The sequence below is a fragment of the Hyperoodon ampullatus genome (genome assembly GCF_949752795.1).
Source record: "Hyperoodon ampullatus genome assembly, chromosome: 11".
NCBI classification, from domain to species: Eukaryota; Metazoa; Chordata; class Mammalia; order Artiodactyla; family Ziphiidae; genus Hyperoodon; species Hyperoodon ampullatus.
In genome coordinates, this window is record NC_136924.1 from 61,363,689 (window position 1) to 61,380,661 (window position 16,973).

Genomic DNA, 16,973 nt, shown 5'->3' on the forward strand with positions numbered 1-16,973 from the left:
TTTGGCTGCGTTGGGTCTTCATTGCTGCGCACAGGCTTTCTCTAGTTGTGAGTGGGGGCTACTCTTCCTTGCGGTGCACAGATTTCTCATTGTGGTGGCTTCTCTTGTTGTGGAGCATGGGCTTCAGGCTCACGGCCTCAGTAGTTGTGACTTGCAGGCTCTAGAGCGCAGGCTCAGTAGTTGTGGTGCACGGGCTTAGTTGCTCCGCAGCATGTGGGCTCTTCCCGGACCAGGGCTCAGACCCATGTCCCCTGCATTGGCAGGTGGATTCTTAACCACCATGCCACCAGGGAAGCCCGCGCAGGGTATTTAACCAAGGTTTTTGTTTTGTTTTTTTAAAATAAATTTATTTATATACTTTTGGCTGCGTTGGGTCTTCATTGCTGCATGCGGGCTTTTCTCTAGTTGTGGCGAGCGGGGGCTACTCTTTTGTTGCGTGTGCAGGCTTATCTTGTTGTGGAGCACAGGCTCTAGGCACGCGGGCTCAGTAGCTGTGGCTCGCGGTCTCTAGAGCACAGGCTCAGTAATTGTGGCCCACAGGCTCTAGAGCGCAGGCTCAGTAGTTACGGCGCATGGGCTTAGTTGCTCAGCGGCATGTAGGATCTTCCCGGACCAGGGCTCAGACCCGTGTCCCCTGCATTGGCAGGCGGATTCTTAACCACTGCACCACCAGGGAAGCCCGGGAGTGCAGGGTCTTAACCACTGGACCACCAGGGAAGTCCCTGAAGTTACACTATTAACATATTTTCCTGTAGGCTTTTTGTAGACACTCTTTATCAGGTGAATGAAGATCCATTCTATTCCTAATTTGCTGAATACTTTCATGATGCAAAGCTGTGGAATTTTAACACATGTTTTTCTGTATCTATTAAGAGGGTCCTGTGGTTTTTCATCTCTGTTTTTTGATATGGTAAATTAAAGTAATTCATTTTCTAAGGTTTTTTACCCTTGCACTTCTGGGATAATCCATCGTCATGAACTATTATTAGCACATTGCTATGTTCAGTCTCCTAAAACGTGATTTTTACAGGTATTTTCATGTGTGAATTGGTCTATAATTTTCTTTTTTTGTATTGTGCTTACCTTCTTTTGGTATCAGGTAATATTAGCTTCATAAGTGCCTTGAGAATCTTCCCTCTTTCTCTGTCCTCTGAAATAGTTTGCTAAGATAGGAATTCAACAGTTCTTTAAAGGTTTGGGAGAACTCTGTTACAAACTGCCTCATCCCCACAATTCACCACAATATTGGTATATTGTGGGCATGGTTTTTACTACTGTTTTAATTTACTTAATGATAATAAAATTTTTTAGGTTTACTATGTCATGAAGCATTAATAAATTATAATTTCTTAGGCCATTATTTCATTCCTAAATTTTCAAATGTATTAACGTAAAGTTAGTGTTTTATTTTTATTTAAAATCTGTTTTTGTAGATATACCCCCTTTTTAATTCCTAATATTGACTTTGCCTTTTCTCTTTTTGTTGATCTGTCTTGCCAGAGATTTATCTATTAGTCCAAGAGCTACCTTTTGACCTTCTTTATCCTCTCTATTGTCTGATTACTATTTCATTAACATCTTCATTATTTTATCTTTTTTATTTCTTTCCTTCTTCTTCTTTTAAGTTTATTCTGTTCTCTTTCTAACTTGGATTTTTTTCACACTTAAAAAATTTTATATTTAATTTTTGAATAGGTATTAAATTTTCATAGCTCCAATGTAGAAATGCTTTACAAAGTATACAGAGAAAAGCCTCAACACACCTTTCCCCTCATCTGTCTCTTCCCATCCCCATAAAAAGGTAACCATTGTTAGCTTCTTTTTATACACTCAGAAATTTTTTTGCTCTTATTAAAACATTTTAAAAAATTGAAGTATAGTAGTTGATATTATATAAATTACAGGTGCACAATATGGTGATTCACAATTTTTAAAGGTTATACTCCATTTATAGTTACTATAAAATATTGGCTGTATTCCCTGTGTTATACAGTATATCCTTGTAGTTTATTTTATACATCATAGTTTGTACCTCTTAATCCTCTATCCCTATATTGCCCCCCTCTTCATCTCCCCACTGGTAACCACTAGTTTATTCTCTATATCTGTGATTTGACATTAAGTTATTTATTGCTTTTCTAATGTTAAACCAATTTTGCTTTCCTGAGGTGAACCCAATTCAGTCATATGTATTACCTTTGACTATCCTTTTATATCTTGTTGGGCTCAGTTTGTGATGTTTTAAAGGGTCTTGTATAGTGTATCTCCTAAGAGATATTGACCTGTCGTTTTTCCTTCTAGTACTGTCCTTATCATGCTTTAGTGACAAGGTTATGCTAGCCTCAGAAAATAAGTTGAAAAATGTTTACTTTTTCTATACTCTGAAGGATGTGTAAGATTGCATTTTTGGGGCTTCCCTGGTGGCGCAGTGGTTGAGAGTCCACCTGCCGATGCAGGGGACACGGGTTTGTGCCCCAGTCCGGGAAGATCCCACATGCCACAGAGCGGCTAGGCCCGTGAGCCATGGCCCATGGCCGCTGAGCCTGCGTGTCTGGAGCCTGTGCTCCGCAACAGGAGAGGCCACAACAGTGAGAGGCCCGCGTACCGCAAAAAAAAAAAAAAAAAAAAAAAGCAATTATGACTAGAGATTCTTATTTCCTGTTCCCTTTGTTTACACACAATACACAGTATATTAAACACACATTCTGCACCTTGTTTTTGTATATCTTGACAATAATTCTTAGACATCTTTCAATGGCAGTACATCTAGAACTTTATTCTTTGTTTTCATATTTGCATAATGTTCCATTGTGTGAATATTCTATCATTTTGTCACCATTACTGTACTGATTAAAATAGTTTCCCCCCTACTTTTTGTCATTACAAAAGATTATTCCATTATACATATGTATATGTGTAACTGTATCTTGAAAGTGTAATTGCTGGGTGCAGGTTATATATATTTAATGATTGTCTTTTTAAAATTTTTTGTTATGGAAAATTTAAAACATAGAATCAGAGATAATTTTCCAGTGACCCACCTGTGTATCGTCTGGCTTGAGCCAATATGGCCAGTCTCATTTCATCTATCCCCTTGCCTACCTCCCTGCACTACACCTCCACTCCCAGATTATTTGGAAACAAATTACAGACATCATATCATTTCATCCACAAATATTTCTGTATTATCCCTAAAAGACTAGAGCCCTTTTAAAAATATAACCACAATACCATATCACACTAAAAAATTAACCATAATTTCTTATCACCAAATATTCAATAATTTTGTTTCCCTGATTATCTTATATATCTCATAATTATATAGATTTTAATGGTGGTACCATTTAATTTGAGTCCTCAAATACAAGTCCTGGACCATGTAAGTTTCAATTTGTTGAGACTTGTATGGTCCAGTATATGTCAATTTCTGTGAATGATTCTTTGTCCTTGAAAAGAATGTGTCCTCTACTGTTAGGCACAGTGTTTTCTGTATGTCTTTCAGGTCATGATTGTTCAAATCTTTTGTATCCTTACTGCTGTTCAAATCTTTTGTATCCTTACTGCTTTGTCTCCCGCTATAATTATGGATTTGTGTGTTATTCCTTATTATTCTTTCAATTTATTCATCATTATTCTGTCAGTTGTTGCTTTTGTATCTTGGGGCTATGTATTAATTTATTCAACAAATGTTTATTAAGTGCTTCTATGTGCCAGGCACTTTTATAGTTGCTAGCGATATTTCAGAGAACACAACAGACAGAATTGCCTGCTCTAGTTGGGAGAGACAGACAATAAGGAAGATAAAGAATTACACACAATTTAAATTATCTTCCTCACAAATTGAACATTTTAACATTATGAATTGACCTTCTTTATCTTAGTAATTTTTTTACTTAAAGTCTCTTGTGTGATAATAATATAGCTGTAACAGCTTTCATTGAGTTATGTTTACTTATTTTTTCATCCTTTTGCTTTTATCTTTTCTATATTCTTATGTTTTAAATGTGTCTCTAAACAGCATATACTTGTATTTTTAACCATTTTTAACCATTTATATATGTGTGTGTGTATACATTTGGACTTATGTCTAACGTTTTATTTTATGCTTTCTTCTGTTCCACTTTCTTTTTCTCCCCTTTCTTGCTTTTGGTTTGTTTTATTTTGTCTTAATTATGCCACTTTTTCTCTCATCTCAGTGGGAAGTTATGCTCTTTATTTTTTTAAGTAACATCCTTATTGAGATATAATTCACATACCACACAATTCAGTGTGCAATTCAGTGGTTTTTCGTATATTCAGAGTTGTACAACTATCACCACAATCAATTTTAGAACACTGTCATCACCATAAAAGAAATCCACTACCCTTTAGCAGTTACTTTCCATTCCACCTCTCCTCCAAACCCCATCCTCCCCTCTAGACAACCTCTAATCTTTCACTCTATAGATTTGCTTATTCTGGGCATTTCATATAGATGGAATTATGCAACGTGTGACCTTTTGTATCTGGCTTCTTTCATTTACCGTGTTTTCAAGGGCCATCTGTGCATAGCATGTACTAGTACTTCATTACATTTTATTGCCAAATAATATTCCACATTCTATTTATCCATTCATCAGTTGATGAATACTTGGGTTGTTTGCACTTTTTGGCTATTATGAACAATGCTGCTTTTAACATATGTGAACAAGTTTTTGCGTGGACATATGTTCTCATTTCTTTTGGTACATACCAAGGAGTAGAATTGCTGGATCATATGGTAATTCTATGTTTAACCTTTCGAGAAACTGCCAGACTGTTTGCAAAGCAGTAGCATCATTTTATAATCCCACAAGTGGTGTATGAGGGTTTCAGTTTCTCCACATCCCCATCAACACTTGTTTTTCATCTTTTTGCCTATAGCCTTCCTAGTAAGTATGAAACGGCATCTCGTTGTGGTTTTGATTTGCATTTCCCTGATGGTTAACGATGTGGAGCATCTTTTCATGGGCTTACTAGCAATTTGTCTATCTTCTTTGGAGAAATATCTATTCAAATCTTTTGCCCATTTAAAAATTGCAGTGTCGTTTTATTATTGAGTTGTAAAATTTCTTTATATATTCTGGGTACAAGTCCCTTCTCAGATATGTGATTTGCAAATATTTTCTCCCATTCTGTGGGTTGCCAGTTCACATTCTTGATGGTGTCCTTTGCAACACAAAGGCCTTTAATTTTGATGGATTCCAATTTATCTATTTTGTTGTTGTTGTTGTTACTTGTGCTTTTGATGTTGTATCCAACAAACGATTGCCAGGAAGACTTACACCTATGTTTCTTTCTAAGAGTTTTATAGTTTTACATGTAGGTCTTTGATCCAGTTGGATTTAATTTTTTGTATATGGTAGGAAGTAGGAGTCCAACTTCATTCTTTTGCTTGTAGATATCCAGTTGACCTAGCATCATCTGTTGAAAAGACAATTCCCACTGAATCTTCTGGGTAATATTGTTGAAAATCCAATGATGATAACAGTGAAAATTAATTTCTGGACTCTCAATTCTGTTTTCTTGGTCTATATATTTATACTTATGTCAGTACCACAATGTCTTGATTATTGTAGCTTTGTAGCAAGTTTTGAAATCCATAAGTACAATTCGAAATCCAATCCTGTTCTTTTTTTTCAAGATTGTTTTGGCTATGTGGAGTTCCTCGAATTTTCATATGAATTTTAGGAACAGTTTGTTAATTTCTGCAAAGAACATGTCTGAAATTTTGATGGAGATTGCATTGAATCTGAAGATCAGTTGGGGGAGTATTGTCATCTTAACAATATTAAGTCTTGTAATCTGTGAACTTGGATGTCCTTCTGTTTCTCTTTAATTTCGTTCAGCAATGTTTTGTAGTTTTGGAAGTTTTTTTGTTATGTTTTGTTTTTTTCCTGGGACATAGTGGGTGTTAAAGAATTGGGGTTTTTTTGTTTTTTTGTTTTGGCTGCATTGGGTCTTCGTTGTGGTGCATGGGCTTCTCATTGTGGTGGCTTCTCTTGTTGCAGAGCATGGGCTCTAGACACGTGGGCTTCAGTAGTTGCAGCACACAGGCTCAGTAGTTGCAGCACAGGGGCTCTAGGGCGTGTGGGCTTCAGTAGTTGTGGCACACAGGCTTAGTTGCTCTGGGGCATGTGGGAATCTTCCCCAGCCAGGGATGGAACACATGTCCCCTGCATTGGCAGGCAGATTCTTAATCACTGCACCACCAGGGAAGTCGTATTGTTTTTATATTATTATTTTTTAAAAAGTTTTAAAAATTGAAGTATAGTTGATTTAGGGAGTTCCCTGGCGGTCCAGTGGTTGACTCTGTGCTTCCAGTGCAGGGGGCATGGGTTTGATCCCTGGTCGGGGAACTAAGATCCTGCAAGCCACGTGGCAGAAAAAAAAAAAGTGTGAAGTATAGTTGATTTAGTATTCTGTAGTTTTCAGAATAATAGTTCTACACTTATTTTGCTACATTTATTCCCAATTACCTAATTCTTTTTGATACTATTGAAAATGTAATTATTAATTTTATTTTTGGATTGTTCATTGCAGGTGTATAGAAATACCGTTGATTCCTATATCCTGTAACCTACTGAACTCATTTATTTGTAATGTTTTTTTTTTTCTAGTAGATTCCTTAGGATTTTCTATATGCAAGATCAGGTCATCTTGTAAATAAAGCTAGTTTTAGTTTTTCTAATCTAGATGCCTTTTATTTCATTTTCTTGCTTAATTGCCCTAGTCAGAACCCCCAGTATGATGTTGAATAGAAGTGGCATGAGCAGACATCCTTCTCTTGTTCCTGATCTCAGGAGGAAACCATTCAGTTTTTTACCATTAAGTATAGTGTTAGCTGTGGATTTTTCATAGATGCCTTTTTTAAAAAAATAAATGGCTACTTTTTTTGGGGGGGGGGCGCTGCATTGGGTCTTCATTGCTGTGCGCGGGCTTTCTCTAGTTGCAGCGATCAGGGGCTACTCTTTGTTGAGGTGTGCGGGCTTATTGCGGTGGCTGCTCTTGTTGCGGAGCACAGGCTCTAGGCGCACGGGCTTCAGTAGTTGCAGCACACGGGCTCAGTCGTTGGCAGCATGCGGGCCCTAGAGCGCACAGGCTTCAGTAGTTGTGGCTCGTGGGCTCTAGAGTGCAGGCTCAGGAGTTGTGGCGCATGGACTTAGCTGCTCCGCGGCATGTGGGATCTTCCCGGACCAGCGATTAAACCCGTGTCCCCTGCTTTGGCAGGCGGATTCTTAACCACTGTGCCACCAGGGAAGTCCTATAGATGCCTTTTATCAGATCGATGAAGTTCCCCTTTTCCTTGTTTGTTGAATGTTTTGATCATGAAGAGATATTGAATTTTGTCAAATGCTTTTTCTGTATCCATTGAGATAATCAATGTGGTTTTTGTCCTTTATTCTGTTGATAGGATGTATTAATTAAATTAATTGATTTTAAAAATGTTAACCCAACCCTGTACTCCTGGAATAAATCCCACTTGGCCATGGTGTGTAATCCTTTTTATATGTTGTGGAATTCATTTAACTAGTTGAGGATTTGGGGGGTTATAATCATGAGAGATTTTGGCCTGTGGTTTCCTTTTTTGTGATATCTTTATCTAGATTTGGTGTCAGGGTAATACTTGTCTCATAGAATGAGTTGGGAAGTATTCTCTCCTCTTCTATTTTTTGAAGAGTTTGAGACCGATTGGTATTTTTATTTTTTAAATGTTCGACAGAATTCATCAGTAGACCCACCTGACCCAAGCTTTTCTATGTAGCTAGTGTTTTAATTACTAACTTAATCTCTTTACTTGTTACTGGTCTATTCAGATTGTCTGTTTCTTCGAGTCAGTTTTGGTAGTTTGTGTCTTTCTAGAAATTTGTCCGTTTCATCTGAGTTATCTGATTTGTTGGCATATAGGTCATCATCGTATTCCTTTACAATCCTTTTTATATCTGTAAGGTTGGTAGTAATGTTCCTTCTTTCATTCTCAACTGTACTAATTTGAGTTTTCTCTTTTTTTCTTGGTCAGTCTAGTTAAAGTTTTGTCACTTTTATTTATCTTTTCAAAAATCAACTTTTAGTTTATTTTCTCTATTGCTTTTCTGTTCTCTATTTCATTCATTTCTGTTCTAATCCATATTATTTCCTTCCCCCTGCTTGCTTTGGGTTTAGTTTGCTTTTCTTTTTCAGGTTATGGGTTTGATATCTTTCTTCTTCTTTGTATTTTACAGGTAATAATTTTCTTCTAAGCACTGCTTTAGCTGCATTCCACAAGTTTTGATATATTGTGTCTTGTGTTTTCACTCATCTTAGTATTTTCTAATTTTCTTGTGATTTCTTCTTTGAGCCATTGGCTACTTAGGAGTATATTGTTTAATTTCCACATATTTATGAATTCCCCCAAATTCCTTTATATTATTGATTTCTAATATCATTCCATTGTGGTCAGAGAACATACTTTGCCCCTCCTTTCCTTTTTTGATTTATTTCATTGAAGTATACTGGATTTACAATGTTGTGTTAATTTCTGCTGTACAGCAAAGTGATTCAGTTATATATACATTCTTTTTCATAATTCTTTTCCATTGTGGTTTATCACAGGATATTGAATATAGTTTCCTGTACAGTAGGACCTTGTTGTTTATCCAGTCTATATATAATAGTTTGCATCTGCCAATCCCAAACTCCCAGTCCTTCTCTCCTCCACCTCCCCTCCCCCTTGGCAATCACAAGTCTGTTCTTTATGTCTGTGAGTCTATTTCTGTTTCATAGATAAGTTCATTTGTATAATATTTTATATTCATATGTGGTATCATAATGTATTTGTCTTTCTCTTTCTGACTTACCTCACTTAATATGGTCATCTCTAGGTCCATCCATGTTGCTGCAAATGGCATTATTTCATCCTTTTTTACAGCTGAGTAGTATTCCATTGTACATGTGTACCACATCATCTTTATCCATTCATCCATCCTATTCATCTGTTGATGGACATTTGTTTCCATGTCTTGGCTATTGTAAACAGTGCTGCTGTTAACATAGGGGTGCGTGTATCTTTTTGAATTATAGGAGAACACTTTGTATGATTTAAGTTCTTAGCTCCTTGAACATATTTATAATGACTACTTTAAAATGTTTATCTATTATAAAGCAGAAACTAACACACCGTTGTAAAGGAATTATACTCCAATAAAGATGTTAAAAAAATGTTTCTCTGTGAAATCTAACATCTGTGCCCTCTCACAGGCATTTTCTGTTGCCTGCTTTTTTCCTGTGTATGCGTCACACTGAACTGTTTCTTTGCATATCTCATAATTTTTTGTTGAAAACTGGACATTTTTGGTATTATAGTGAAGCAAGTCTGAATACTGATTCTTGCCCTCCACCACAAGACTTGTTTTGGTTGTTTGCTTGTTTCTTTAGTGACTTGGCTGGACTATTTTAATGAAGTCTACTTCTCCTACAGTATGAAGCCTCTGATGTCACTTCTCTGAGGGCACAGCCTTGGACATGCACACAGTCACATGAGATGACAGTGGTTCCAGCAGGGCTCACTTTGACTGTCTCTTTTGCTGATGTGTTACCCTGTCTGCCTCTGCTGGTATCATACCCAGCTGTTCTTACCCACTAATTGCCAGCTGATTGCTCTGTAGTTTGTTACATGTGGGGCATAAGTTGGTCCCTAGTCTGATCCAATTAAATTTGGGCCCCTTTACAGGGGTTGGGTTTGTTTTTTGTTTTTTTTGCGGTACGCGGGCCTCTCACTGTTGTGGCCTCTCCCGTTGCGGAGCACAGGCTCCGGACGCGCAGGCTCAGCGGCCATGGCTCACGGGCCCAGCCGCTCCGCGGCATGTGGGATCTTCCCGGACCGGGGCACGAACCCGTGTCCCCTGCATCGGCAGGCGGACTCTCAACCACTGCACCACCAGGGAAGCCCCCAGGGGTTGTTTTTGATGCTACCAGCTTCTTTAGTGCTTACCATCAAATTTTTCATTTTTTTGAATGTGCCCTTAGACTTAAACTTCCCCATACCCTGTTTCACATGAAGTCAGTTCCTTTGGAAAGAGCTTTGGAGCTCTCTGTTCTTATGGATTGCCTCTCCCCTGGGCAAAATCTCTAAGCCCCTGCTCCGGAGCTGGTATCAGGGACAGTGATCCAGTTCTGTCAGAGTGACACTCCTGGGCAGGGGTAATAGCCTCTGGTCTTCTCAATTTGCACCTCTGTTGTGAAACCTCTGCCCTTTTAGTGATCTGTGGTGGGATCAAGGCCCAATATTCTTGTCCTGCTGCACCTGAGGTAGAGCCTCTGTCCTATGAGTGGGGCTGGGTGGAGGAAGGGAGTCCTCAATCTCTTGACCACATTCAGCAGGAATTTATTCTCTGCAACTCAGAACAAGAGAGGACTGAGAAATATTGGTGGCCTGCCCCTCTGGTGAAATACCATATCCCTTGGCTGGATACTGAGGGGATAGGAAGCCCCGTTTTTTGGACCACACTCACCTGGAGTGGAGCATCTGTCTAAGTGAGCTGTGAAGTGGTGGTTGGGGGAAGAGAGGGAGGGAGCAGGTCATGGCCCAAGTACTACACACTTTCACTGTCCAAGATGTAGCAGATTTTCTTGAATAGATGTTTTTTAATTTGTTGTATGTCCTTAGGAAAATTTCCAGAGATTTTAAATGTGAGTTTTAAAAAAATGTTCACCGGTAATGGAATTTCACTAAGCAGTGGGTCTGCAGAGCTCCTCCTGCTGCTATTCAGAAGTGGGGCCTCCCTTCTGCTTTTAATAGTTACTTTAGAAATTACAGTGGTCTATGCTAAATTTATCAAAGGCTAACATTAATTGATATCTTTGTTCTCTTTCTGAATAATACAAGGACCTTAGAACTGTTTGAATTTTTTTTTAAATCATACACAAAGAATATATAGATTTTGAATACATATGAAAATATATATCAAATATGTAAAAGTAGGTACATACGGTATTTATATAAAGCAATAACGTGAAACAAATCAGCTGGTTACCTACAGTTAAGCTGCCCAAGTTCAGTTCCTATTTTTTACCACTTAGCAGCTGGTCAGCCTGGATAAGTCCCTCAGCCACCTCAAACCTAAGTTTCTTGAGCCACAGAGTTGAGATACTAATACCTCCCTTACTGGGTTTCTGTGATAATTAAATGAGCTAATGCATGTGAAGTGCCATATGCACAGTGTATGCACAGTGCCTGACAAACTATAAGTGCTTAATAGAAGACAGCTGCTCTAAGAACTAATGGTAATTGTTGGTGGTAATTACTATTTACTCACCCTCTCTGTCCTGGCAGTTCCTCTGTGACGAGGGCGCTGGTATTTCTGGGGACTACATTGATCGAGTGGATGAGCCCTTGTCCTGCTCTTACGTGCTGACCATTCGGACTCCTCGGCTCTGCCCTCACCCTCTCCTCCGGCCCCCACCCAGTGCTGCTCCCCAGGCCATTCTCTGTCACCCTGCCCTGCAGCCTGAGGAGTACATGGCCTACATTCAGAGGCAAGCTGGTGAGTAATTAAAATGAGGAAGGAGAGACATGGGGAGGGACATGCAGAAGATAAAGTACTGAAGAGCTGAGAGGAATGTGCCCCTGTCCTGCCTACACACTGTCTTTCAGTAGACTCAAAGCAGTACAGAGACAAAGCCATAGAGGGTCAGCAAGACCTGGACCCTCAAATATGGAGTGAAACCAAGCCTGGGGTGATGCCCCAAAAGAAAGCAGGTAGGCCCTTGTGTCACCTGTTCCATGAAACATGTCTCCCATTTCTTCCCTTCTCCAGTGTTTTTGTCCTGTACACCCAAGGGTGTCTTGTCCTTAACAGTCCTGACTGTTGGGGTGGGTGAAAAAGTACTACGGGCCCTAACCCCTTAGTAATAGAGGAGAACGAACCCCATGCTATTTGCTCCCTTCTGTTTCTCCCCTCCTTTCAGGTTCTCCCTTGTTCTCTGTATTCCAGGCGCAAGCCTAGCCAAGGATGACGGTAAGGAATCAGATTTCTGGAAGATGCTTCACGAGCCAGAGGAACAGGCGCCAGAAAGGGGGGAGGCACAGGCTGAGGTGAGAGCCAGCTTCCTAGCCGTTTCTCTGATGAGGCTGAACCTGGGCTTTGGGCTGGAGGACCACTCAAGCTGAGGTCATTATGATGAGATGACCTCCATTTACCTAGGGTTGCAAGGATTTACCCAGAGTCATTGCTTTAAGAGTATGGTTGGCATGCCTAAGCCTGCGTACTTGACTCTGCCCTTTTCTTCTCATCAGGAGCAGGAACCAAACCTTGAGGCGACGGATCCAGCGCCAGGCTCCCACGATGGTGAGTGAACCCTCCACGTCTCCTTTACCACTTGAATGTATTTTCAGGTTCTGCAGGGGGCAGGTGGGGGGTAGGGATAGAGCTAAAACACTGGGAGGGAGGTTGGGCAGCCAGGCCAGCAGCAGATTCCTTTTTATAGGAGTGCGTGAAAGAGCAGGGTACTCGGCAGCTTGTTAGCATCCTTCTCTCTCTCACCTGTGAGGCCCCCTTAGGCCACATGAGCGCTCTCTGGAGGGGTATGTTGGGCCCTATCTCTCAGACTGGACAGGTAGTTCCTGCAGGCAGGGACCGTGTCCTTCCTTGGCCTCCTCAATTCCTCTACTTAGGAAGTAAAAACAGAATTAATTTCAGACACAATGGGTCCATTCCTATTCTTTCATCACAGATTTTCAGAACAACGTGCAGGTCAAAGTGATTCGGAGTCCCGCAGACTTGATTCGATTGATAGAGGAGCTGAAGGGTGGAACAAGAAAGGTATGGGCCCTGCTCCAGGGAGGGGTGGAACCTGCCTCCCTGCTGGGAGCATTCGGAAAACCACCCCTGACCTGGGCCTGACCTGGGCCCCAAAGAGCTGCCTCAGCTTCCTTGACTCCTCCTGAGTCCCTCGCTACCACATCCCTGTTTGTCTGCCCCCCATGTGTCTACAGAAACCCCAGCCATCTACCATCTCCCTCTTTCTCCCGACCCCCACCCAGGGGAAGCCAAACGCAGGCCAAGAGCAGCCTGGAGACAGTGCTGCAGAAGTCCCTCCCAGGGGACCGGAGGTGAAGGAAAAGCGTGATCCAGAACATCAGAACGAGCTGGAAGAAGAGGAGGACGATGAGGATGAAGAAGATGATGAGGATGAAAGGCAGTTGCTGGGAGAATTTGAGAAGGAACTGGAAGGGATACTGCTCCCGTCAGACCGAGACCGGCTCCGTGCGGAGGTGAAGGCGGGCATGGAGCGCGAGCTGGAGAACATCATCCAGGAGGTGAGCTCCACTCCTCCACCGGCTGCTTCCGCAGCTGCCAGCACCTGTGGGCGGGACAGGCCCAGGGACCGGAAGAGAACAGGGGCAGCACCTCGCCTGCCTGTGACATATGACCTGGCGCCCTGAACCGCTAGCTGCTTACTTAATTAAAAGGGGGGATGGTGGGGAAGGGGGACAGAGAGAAGGATGAGACTCAGATACTACTCCTCCGTGGAGCATGGACTGCCCCTCACACTGCAGACCCTTGACCCTCCACCCCCACCTTGGGCCTCCCAGACAGAGAAAGAGCTGGACCCAGACGGGCTGAAGAAGGAGGCGGAGCGTGATCGGGCTATGCTGGCCCTGACATCCACTCTCAACAAACTCATCAAAAGGCTGGAGGAAAAACAGAGTCCAGAGCTGATGAAGAAGCACCGGAAAAGGAAGGTTGTCCCCCAGAAGCGTCCCCCATCCCCCCAACCAGCAGGTGAGAACTATCAGACAGGAAGGAACAGCCAGGTCCGCCATCTTTATCCCTTCTGAGAATGCTCACTCTCTCTCTTTCTGGGATACTGTTCTCACGCTTGCCTTCTTCCCAACACCTCTATTCCTTTGCCTGGTTACCTCCTAGTCGTCCTTTTGGGAAGCAGCTTTCAGAGGCCACAGGGCCTCTGGCTTGCTTGCGTGACTGTTTTCTGGCCTGCTCCTGTACATCCAGTGCCTAGCACTTTGGCCGGCACCTTGTGGGTGATCAGTAGATATTCACCGAATGACAGGAGCCTGTGTGCCGAAGACCGCACGTCTGTGACAAGTGCTGCCTGTCGATGGCTAGCACTGCGCAGGGAGCGGCCCCAGCCAGCAGGGGTGTCAGTGGGGCAGCCCAGCTGCTCATAAGCCAGCTGCCTGGATGGACTCGAAGTTCCCTTCCTCTTGTGCCCCTTGTGTCCCCTCCACGGGGCCTATGGGTGCAGAGACCAGGCATTCCAAATGGAATGTCCTAGTTTCAAACCTTGCATCCCACTATCTCGATTATAAACACTGAAATGTCTTTTGAGTCCTGACATTGTGGGGTGCCAAACCAGTTTTCCAACCTGCTTCTTAAAACAAACTTCTTTGCAGGCCCAGGTGGCCTGATTTTTGCTTCAGAAAACAGTCGTTTTCCTGTAGGTGATGGGCAGAATTATCGGGTCGGGAGGGAGGAAAGGAGACTGCGGTTGGTGGAGGGAGCTTTATGGGCTGCAGCAGGGTGGGGTGACGGGCACTAATTTATTCTGGGCACTGGCTCACATACATGTTCGAGATGGAATAACTGCCGAAACCAACTGATGGCTTAGGGAGAGGCGACCACCACAGCCCCTCACCCTGGAGTCACGGCTCTGCTTTGTGTCTCCCTGTGTGTCTCCCCCTCTAAGAGGAGGATCCTGAGCACAGAGTCCGGGTCCGGGTCACCAAGCTCCGTCACGGAGGCCCCAATCAGGATCTGACTGTCCTCGAGATGAAACGGGAAAACCCACAACTGAAACAAATCGAGGGGCTGGTGAAAGAGCTGCTGGAGAGGGAGGGACTCACAGCCGAAGGTGGGCCCTGGAGGGCGGGCTGGATTCAGAGCTGTTGGAAGGGCTTGCTGCCGAAGTGGAGGGGCTGGGAACCTCGGCCGGGGGTCCGGGGGCAGAGGACCTGCGCTGAAGCTCCCACCCCTCCTCTCTATTCACCGGCCGTCCCGATCCTTTCCAGGCAAAATTGAGATCAAGATTGTCCGACCGGGGACTGAAGGGACTGAGGAGGATGCACGCTGGCTGACTGATGAGGACACGAAAAACCTCAAGGAGATTTTCTTCAATATCTTGGTGAGAGGCGCCCCGCCCGCGAGTCCTGGACCTCCAGCCTTCCCTCTCCCGAAACCAGCTGAGGTGTTGAGGGTGTGGTTGAGAATCCTCCAGGCACCTCCCAGCCTCTATGCTGGCTCAGCCTGTTTCCTCATCCGTAAGACGAGGCTATTGGTTCTGGGCATCGGGCCCTCAGCCAGGGCACCACGAGCAGTGTGTGCGCTGGCTCCTGCCTCCCCCATGCTTGCCTGCCTTCCCGGATCCTCCAGCACCCGGGGCCTCCCTCGGCCTCCGCTCACCCCCGTGCCCTCCCACCAGGTGCAGGGAGCTGAAGAGGCGCAGAAGGAGCGGCAGCGGCAGAAAGAGCTGGAGAGCAATTACCGCCGGGTGTGGGGCTCTCGGGGCGGGGAGGGCACGGGGGACCTGGATGAATTTGACTTCTGAGACCACCGCCTGTGGCTCACCACGGAGTCCAGAGTCTTCCTAGACTGGCCCTGCCTCCTTCCCCCCCATCCCCCGGGGCCCTGAAGGCAAAACAGCAGAGGAGAGCTGAGCTGTGAGCTGTGGACTTCGAGGTCCTCCTTGGGGTATGGAGGGGCCTCGGGTTGAGTGCTGCTGCTACTGCTGAGAGCGCCCTCAAGACCTCCTAGGCCTGTGAGATTTGCTCTCCTGGGCTTCTCCCCATACCCGCGTCCTTTCCTCCCGGCTTCCCCCGTGTCGTCTCCCAGCTTGTGGGTTCCTTTGCCCTCCCTACCTAGAGCGTTGTGAGATCTTTTGAGTGGAGTAGGGCAGGGGGGGCAAGAAGGGCGGGGTGGGTCAGCAGGCCCCAAGAGGCGTGCCCACTCCTGCCCACGCCTGTTCAGAGGGCCTTCCCCCTTCCCCCAGACTGGCTTGGGATGTCCTGCCCCTTTCCCTTTCCACACTGTTCCCTACAATCTGTGCTTCTGAGTTGAAGCACCTTCTCTCTGTTGCTGAGAAAATGGGAAGAAAGTTGCCCACCATCTCTGACACGATCCCATGAAAAGGGTAGGCTGCAGATCCACCCACCATGTTCTAGAACAATCAGGTTTCTAAATAAAGAACTGGACCATCACACCATCAATCTTCTTTTTTCTTTTGGGAGGGGGGTAGGTGGGTTGGGGCTCAGTAGGGAGGAGACTTGGTGTTCTCCTCAGGATGGAGGGCATGCTCTCTGATCCCATTCTGTGCTCCACAGTCCGGGCAGTAGCAGTGGGGCCGGAGTATGCAGGAAGAGACCAGGACGGTGAAACAAAGCCTGCTGGCCTGGCCCTGACTGAAACACTTGCAGTGTTGGTGTCCCTTCTTTTCATCATCTGTCCATTTCTGTTCCTTCTCTTCTACCCCTTTATATCCGGAGAGCCACAAGGTACACACGGAGTTACCCCACCACAGGGATCCTCCTGCCGAGCTCTCCTACAGTGCTGCAGACTCCATCCCCCTACCTGCCAGCCATACCACTTCATTTCCCAGAAAAGACCTCTACCTTTAGCCATGCCCAGAGAGGGGGCTGCTGCCCACACAGGCCAGCTTCCTAGTATGCCAGTGGTAGGCAGGCCTGGTTAGGTGTCTCCATCTCTTCCTCATTGCCAGGTGCAAATCTAGGTCCCCTGCTTCCCCCACTTTCTCCTCTTGCTCTGTCCGCATCTCTCAGGTGTGCAGCATTTTGCTGAAGACTCCGCTGACTCATGAGGTAAGGGATAGAGGGCATGGAGCTCCCACGTCTCCAAAAGTGGAAAGAAGGACTCAGTTGCTGAAGGAAGCTGTATGAGGCTGACCCTTCTGCTGAAAGCGGTCTTGTACTTATTGTGCAAGTTATGCTTAAATTGTTTTAT

General features: G+C 44.1%; 1 protein-coding gene across 2 annotated transcripts in view; it reads left to right on the plus strand.

Annotated features, from left to right (window-relative positions):
• The window catches only part of OS9 (OS9 endoplasmic reticulum lectin), a gene marked incomplete at its 5' end in the record, with an annotated part of 29,296 nt that extends 13,074 nt beyond the window's left edge, over positions 1-16,222 (plus strand). Inside the window, 10 exons of one of the 2 annotated variants that reach the window (XM_079715084.1) lie at positions 11,330-11,540; positions 11,651-11,755; positions 11,991-12,091; positions 12,293-12,344; positions 12,730-12,818; positions 13,040-13,315; positions 13,592-13,781; positions 14,707-14,871; positions 15,029-15,141; positions 15,439-16,222. In XM_079715084.1, coding sequence (XP_079571210.1) covers positions 11,330-11,540; positions 11,651-11,755; positions 11,991-12,091; positions 12,293-12,344; positions 12,730-12,818; positions 13,040-13,315; positions 13,592-13,781; positions 14,707-14,871; positions 15,029-15,141; positions 15,439-15,564 — 1,428 coding nt within the window. In that variant the 3' untranslated portion in view covers positions 15,565-16,222. The remainder of the gene's footprint in view (positions 1-11,329; positions 11,541-11,650; positions 11,756-11,990; positions 12,092-12,292; positions 12,345-12,729; positions 12,819-13,039; positions 13,316-13,591; positions 13,782-14,706; positions 14,872-15,028; positions 15,142-15,438) is intronic. The other variant, XM_079715085.1, reaches the window with a different exon arrangement.
• Positions 16,223-16,973: the final 751 nt, after the last annotated feature.